Raw genomic sequence first — 7691 nt, 5'->3', positions numbered from 1 at the left:
AGTGTTTTCCTGTTTAATTATTTTGCTTACCTGTATATATCTATACTTGCTTTTTAAAGAGTATTTACTTAAGCAATCTCCCTCAGCCTTCCCTAAGCAGTGTCTCAGTGGTTTGAACTCACTACTTTGATATTCTCTCTCTCACCTTCACATCAAAATACAGTAACTACTTAAGACTTTTATGTATCCCTACTGTAATTTTACCAATGATGACTGACCTGTCAACAGAGATTCATACCATTTTGCAAAACAGTTTTAGGCCTAAGGCATCCCAAGTTTCAGGAAATGATCATTTTTACCCCCATGTAATCTCACCTTTTAATTTGTAATTTAGTTCAGGTATCATACATAATTTTGTATATATATATGCTAAAACATATTTAACCTGCAGAAAACCTTTAGAATTGGTGGGGGGATGGGAGGAGGTCACAGCAGCTGGCAAGTTCTCCCATAGCAACATTTCATGTAACTAATAGCCAAAAAAGATGCACCTCTCTCAAAGTTTGGAAGGCTACCTCTATAAAGAATAGTTTACCTTTGAGGACTGGGATTTTCACGTCTAAATCTGAGCATATGCTATTAAAAAAAAAAAAGTATATATTTTTAAAGGATATTGGGATTAGTCATTTGTAAAAAATGAAATCTTAATATTTATATCCTAGAATATGGTTGTCAGTTCTAAAAAACTCCTTGGGCTAACCCCACTTTTAAGATGATTTTGTGTTTCTTCCTTTCTCATTCAACCAGTCTTTACAGAAAAAGGAGGATTTTCATGAATATATTCTACTACCTAGAAGAAAATGAAAAATCGTTTTCTTTTTGCCATATTTTCCAACTTGGAGAATACTGAAAATTCCCATACCTTATAGTTAATTTATAATTCTACTATGGAAGAGAAGAATAAAAAAGCTAAAAATGTTACTTGTTTTTAAACTCCAAAGACGGCACTGTTCACACTATACCTTAAAATTTTCCATTATTAGGGTTTTAGGAAAAAGCATTTGATATTATCACATCTTAACCTCACCAGTAATAAATTTGAGGGCTAAGGTTTATATACACTGACCTGGCAAATATTTTTAGCTACATCCTGAATTATCCTTCAGTTGAAAAATCACTTGTTTTTTTTATGCACATAACAAATTAACACAAGTTATGCACATAAAAATACTTCTCAGATCCTAAGTGAACAAAAGGGCTCCCTCTTCTTGCTCAGTAGTCTTTATATAATATTGTGGAGCAAAACCCTCCCACAAATCCACAAGTATCAGCTTGCAAACTTTTGTGTTAAAAGTTTGTATAGTCCTAACATTAAGCCATCTGGACAAAATATTTACAAAAAATCCAATCATTTATATGAAAACCTTTAAAATTATTACCTTGAAAACCAAAAATCAGTGACATTCCTTATTTAAAAACTGTTCATTATAAAATTAACGAAGAATCAAAGGCAAAAGTAAAATTCTGGATTTTACCCCACTGCCTTCCAAAAGTTGCCTATGACTAGAATTTTGTTAAAAAGACTTTCCTAATATCAAATCTCTGAGACCAATTCCCTAAACCATTCTATTCTAACATACTAAATTTTTAACTACTAAGACTTTAGAGGATTCATTACAAAATGACCAACTAATATCTTAATACTATTTATGAACAAGTATAAATGCATCTTAAAAAGCAATCAGAATACTACTCTAGGCCTTTTGGTAGGTCCAACTACTTTTCAACAGTTGGTTTAAAAAGTAGAAAGTTAAAAATCAGCAAATGGAAGATCAAAAGTTTATTTACTACCTGCATACAAAAACATATTGCACATCAAACAATCAAAACAAAAAAAAAAAAAGAAAAAAAAAGGGAGAAAAAAGAAAAGATACTCTACTGAAGACTAACATGTAGTTTATACAGAATAAACCTTCTGGAAATTGATCTTTTCAGTAGTTCAGGTTATGTCTGAATGGACATGCCTAATTCAGCTTAGTGTTTTAACTAAAGCTATGTTTGATTTTTTAAATACTGTACACTTTAATAAATAAACCAAACAAAGCCTCAATGTAGAACAGTCACTGCCAATAACACCCAGTGTCCCTGCAGATGAGTGTTTAACAAATGTATTCCAGTGGTCTGCAGATTTTCCTCTACAATACAGCATTTTTAAAACACATTAAAACAGACCAGTTTCCAGACTAAAACTAATGAAGAAATTACAATTCAGTGCAAAATATCTTAGACTGCATTTCATTCTAGTTTTCCTCAGGTGAAGAAGTGGTTGCATATTATTAAAAATGTAACAAAAGCAGCTAATGCTTTCATAAAGAATATTAGGTTAGGGGATCCCACCCCACCCACCTCCCCCCATCTCTGCCATATTTTGAAAACAAAATAACATTTCCTATAGCCAGCAACTTTTTTTAATGTTACATATACTATTCTCAAGGCACATCTGATGATATATAACACAGTAGGTGTCAAAGTATGTTTAACATATGATTTCTTCAGGATCCCTCCCCTTTCTGAATTCCAAATGGAGGAACTGAAAGTGCGATGGAAAGACTGGCGATCCATATTCTATCTTTGGCAAGCTTGTACAAGCACTATTGTAAAATGTAATGTAAAAGAACTGTAAACTAGGAACTTCTTCAGTTTATGAAACACCATTCAGGACTGCTGCGTCTTGAGTATTTTCTTCTTTTAAGGTATTAATCTTTTCTTCTCCTGGAGTACGCTGTAGCTTAGAAATTTCATCGCCAGAAGCACTAGTTGGGCCATTTATTGCCTTTTCTGAAGGACCATGCTCTTCAATCACATCTTTTGCCTGCCAAAGGGAGACAACTTTTTCAACTTCTTTATAAATAAAATCTATAACTGAGGAGGAAAATAACTACATAAACATTAATTAGCTAATACATAATTTTAGTTTCACATACCACAATGATCTGAATTAAAACATTCTTAAAATTAAAAAAGAAAACAACAACAACAAAAACCCCCCAATGTATTCCACCTCTCTGGGTCTTTCCACTCTCTCTCCCTAGTAGCTAGCAGGACATAAGCCACAGGAAGCATCTGTGCCTGTTTACTGAAAACTTGCACCTAGTTTCACTGTAACCACTGGGGAACTCACCATAAAAAGACATCGACAGTTAATACCCGAAGTAAGGCAAACAACCACCTATTTACTCACCTTTTTTGTAAACTCAAATTTACGTTATCAATTCCCTTAAAATATTTCAAAGAATTGAAACAAAGGTCTTTATCCTCCACTAAGAAGAGAGTCTATACAGCCTATTGCTCCCCAAATTAATGTTAACAGTCTCTATGCCCAATATCTTTTACAAATGCTATTTCTAGTTCTAATTGAAAAGTATTTCAGGCTCAAGCATGCATATCTTCAGTTACCTGGGGCCAAAAACAAAATCAAGAGTAGTCTTTAACTAAAGTATTACTGGTCTAGTTGGGGAAACAAGTGATCATACAAGTTAAGAAGTAAAAATAAAACTAAACCATAACAAAAGCAAAAACAAAAAAGCCAAAACCTACAGGTTAAATTCTCCTTACCATTTCTTTCTTGTTTTTAGCCAAAGTTTCCCTTGGGAGGTTTCTTTGTCTGCTCTGAGACTCAGCTCTAGAAATATAATCTGCAACTGTGACTGTTGAAGATGAGAAAAAAATTACAGGTGTTGAAAAAATATTTCTAAAGTTTATTTATGGATAAAGAGTAATTTTACTTTTAAAATAGACTAATGGTGGGGTACCCAATTTCAAAATTTTCTTAAGATGGGTACCACCTCCAACCAAAAATGAAGTTTGAAAAATATGCCTGTGGTTTGGTGCTGACTATAGAATATTTCAAGCTGGACATAGAGGACGCCTAGATTAAAGTCCTCTTTCACAAGACTCCAGCCATTTGTTTCTGGTTAGTCTACAGTTGTGGGATAAGTCTGATATAAAAATCCACAACTAAGAATAGGAAATGCCACATTCTAAGCCCAGATAGTGTTTGCACTTATCAGTGGGGGGGAAAAAAAAGGGTAAACTGGGTGCAGATCATGGTGTAGCATGCGTCAATATTAAATTTTCATCAAACATGTAAAAACTTTATTACTCAGGTATTATTTAATAGTTTTTTGTTTTTTTTAAAACATAGTAAGATTTCAAAGTGTGTTTTATGGTTCCTTTTTCATATTTCACACTAGAAACTGTTCTAATACAAAAATATTCAAGCAAACTAAAGATCTGTCCACCATCTTAAAATGTGGACAATAATCATGGTGGAAAATGTCCACCATTAATTCAGTAACTACCCCCTTTTCACATTTTGCCAATCTTTCAAGGGACTGACCTATTTGCAATGATGGTGGGGATTGGGGAAAAGAAGGGAAAAGACTAACCAAAACTAACACCCTACCAGCAACCCAACGGCAACAAACTACCTCTGGTCTGCTGGGACTGGCCTTATTTTAAACCTTAGAACTTTCTCTTCAAGGACTTGCAACTTAGAATTCACTGATTTGAAGAAATATCAAAATAATCAGTCTCTTCCTTTCAAAGAATTTATTTTCTCTCAGAAACTGATTAAGAAAAATCCCTGATTATGTAAAATATGGTATAAATTATGGGAGCAAGTAAATTATATAAGAATTAAAACTCCAATAAACTTAATATAAGTCACTACATACATGGGAGAACTAGTCCATCAGGTTCAAATTATATAAAATAAATCATTTTAATGTAAGACTGGACTGGATTTACAATTCATTTCTCTTAATTATGAATTAAAATGCTAACACCTTTATATAATTCAAGAATTTCTAGAATTATTACATGAATCTTTTTAAATCTCAAGGAAAACAACTTAATTCAGAACTAATAAACATCTTTAGAAACACCACCAAACTAAAGATGTTTCATGTCTTAGACTCTTTCCTTCTGTAAGAAACTCAATATGCTCATTTTGGAGCTTTATAAATCATCATTTACATTCACTGTAAATGAATCTATAAATAAATTTTATAGCGTCCAAAACTGGGGAGAGGGATACCATCAAACCCACTTCTTTATTATGTTTACATACATGGAAGCACAAGCATCCTAGGAAGTATTCTAGTTTGGAGAGCACCATAATGAGTTCATTGTTTCCATGGTTCAGCCTTCAGTGACACCAGGAAGAACTCAGCTACCTGGAAACCTTGATGCACAGGCACACACACTGCTAAATCTGAACTTACGGTTAATTCTTAGAACTGTTTGCCCACTATGCAGACATAGAACTTTGATCCGGTTTATCAATTAATAGGCATGTAGCTGGAAAGGCAAAAGCCAGTGCCCATCCTCCACCAAACAGAGGTAAAATTAAAAATAACCTCAGCTGATTTAGAGAAAAACCTGTTTATAGCCAGGTAACAGTCTGTTTATAGTCCTCATAATGCAAGCCACTTAAAAGTTCAAAACAGATAAGCACTTATAATATGTAGGAAAAAAATTGAGGCAATTTGTGTGGCATAATTTGGACTCCAGAATTTCCTCTAAGGGATCCAAAATTAATCAGTTGTACAATGTTGCACTTTGCTAAGTATAGTAAATACTCACTGCTTAATTAATATTAAAGGCAACAAGAAATTTTAAGCAAATAAGAACAAATTAAATAACTATTTATTTCAGAGAATGCTGACATTAACTTTTAAATACACACTTCCTTCCTAGAACTGCTGCCAGAGCCAAAGGAGAAAATGATGTGTTTGTTCCACCTATCCTATCTTCTGGGTGTGTGGGTGGGTGTGTATGTGTGTGTGTTGAGGGCAGGCTGAAAAAGGCAGTGAGTTCTAAAGAAGAAATCAGTACTTCCAAAGAACAGAGTAAAAACAGGAATAAATACAGTAGAGAACACAAATCATTGTCAAATTATTTGAAATTCCAATTACTCAAGTTTTGATGAATACCATGCAGAAATCTCTTCCTGTTCTTTATCAAAGCCTTTTATGTTATTCCCTTTATGTCCTTTGACTTAGTAATGAACCACCATCCACCTAGTTACTAAATTATTTTTTAATTTATCCTATCTCAAGCCCATACTAGTAACTTAAATTTCCTTATTTATGAAGTATGGCCGGAAACTGGTATTCACTGCTATGTCAGCTTCAAAAACACAAATTAAATACAATCTCTTCATCCCAAAGATATTTCTAACACTATAGAGAGAGAAAAGAAGATAAAAAAATGAGAAACATTTCCTCAAAACCTATTGTGACAGTATTTAATTTCTTTTAAATTTACAACTATCACTAAAACATGAACTTTTTTTTCCCCCCTAAGAATGGGAACTAATCCCCTTAATCAGTTTCCTCACATGTCTTGACAACCACTAAATTTAAAATACTAAATAAAGATACTAAAATTTATATTCTTTATTTGGGGGAAAACACAAGAATTTGCTTTGGAAAGAATGCAAAATTGATTAGTTTAACAAAAGGGATTTATTTCTGGTGCACACAATTTCTCCACTGTGAATATACATGTGATTCTCTGTACACAAGAAATGGAATTATGTTCAGGATAGTATAGACACAGCAAACAAGTTAAAGTTACTAAAAATTGTATCTACTTAAATTAACATTCTAAAACTAAGTAAGTACTATTAATTTGAATAGTTAGTAGGTGCAAGGGAAAAGGCATCACACTACAATAAACAAAAACATAACATGCATTCCTCTTATTAGGAAAAAGACACTTTCAAGTATTTTTCTCATTTGTACTTTTTAAATTGTGGGTACTAGAAACCCCACAAAAATGAGGTGGTGAATCCAGATATAGTAGCAGGCACCATGCAAAAGCTGCCCAGTTTTGCCATCATCCAAAATCACAAGCTACAACATAGTCCCTGGGATGGAAGGTCCCAACTCAAGTGTGCAGAATCTGCTAAGTGGACAAAATAATGGTCTTTTCAACATATTTTCATGGAAAAAAATTGAGACATAACATTAGTTCAATTAGACAGGTTACATTACAGTGTGAAGGAAGAATGCATTTTCTTCATAGTAGTCTTATTAGTTGAGAAAACAATTTATGCAATGCACATCTTGAATGTATATACACACATGTGTACATGTAAGTATAATATATTTAGAAAGCAGACACATGACATTTCTTTTTCATGCTTATGACCTGGTGTTGTCAACAGGTCCACTCAAGTTACCTGGCTGTCTATCTTCTGCCTGACCCCTGAAACGACGCCTGCGGCTACGATTGCGTCGCTGGGGTTTTTTTTCACTATCATCTGTAATTGCAAAGTTCACCATGAAACTATTCTGACAAAAACAATGCAAAAAACAAAGCAAAAAAAAAAAAAAAATTCTTGCCTTCAAAGATTTAAGGGGAAAGAACCTTTTAATTAAATAGGAAAAATAAAGCAATACATGCTATTCACAGGAAAAACACTTTTGTAGTTTTAAACATTCCTACTAGATTAACAGATGGAATTATCATACAGAAATTAAGAGGGTTTTTAACTCTTTATTAAACAAACTCTAAGACTTAATTTATCATTCAGGAATAAAATTTTCCTCTCCAACAGAGTCTAGTTTTTACCAAAGTTAATGACATTTTAGCGCATTGGAAATCAATGCCTACAAAGTATACACACTTTCATTAGTGTCATTTATAATAATACTTAAAAGAGGCAAGGTGAAAGCCCAATT

General features: G+C 33.1%; 1 protein-coding gene across 23 annotated transcripts in view; it reads right to left on the bottom strand.

Moving 5' to 3' along the window:
* Positions 1-2392: 2392 nt before the first annotated feature.
* The window catches only part of FXR1 (FMR1 autosomal homolog 1), a 68452-nt gene continuing 63153 nt past the window's right edge, over positions 2393-7691 (bottom strand). For 12 of the 23 annotated variants that reach the window (XM_081571072.1, XM_081571078.1, XM_081571085.1 and 9 more), the window contains 3 exons: positions 7190-7270; positions 3556-3647; positions 2393-2812 (listed from right to left, as the gene is read on the bottom strand). In XM_081571072.1, coding sequence (XP_081427198.1) covers positions 2642-2812; positions 3556-3647; positions 7190-7270 — 344 coding nt within the window. In that variant the 3' untranslated portion in view covers positions 2393-2641. The remainder of the gene's footprint in view (positions 2813-3555; positions 3648-7189; positions 7271-7691) is intronic. The other 11 variants (XM_081571076.1, XM_081571082.1, XM_081571088.1 and 8 more) reach the window with 2 other exon arrangements.

Source organism: Giraffa tippelskirchi, chromosome 2 (assembly GCF_054371585.1).
Source record: "Giraffa tippelskirchi isolate mGirTip1 chromosome 2, T2T-mGirTip1v1.2.pri, whole genome shotgun sequence".
Classification (NCBI taxonomy): Eukaryota; Metazoa; Chordata; class Mammalia; order Artiodactyla; family Giraffidae; genus Giraffa; species Giraffa tippelskirchi.
The sequence above is the reverse complement of the archived record's forward strand: the minus strand, read 5'-3'. Positions and strand labels throughout refer to the sequence as shown.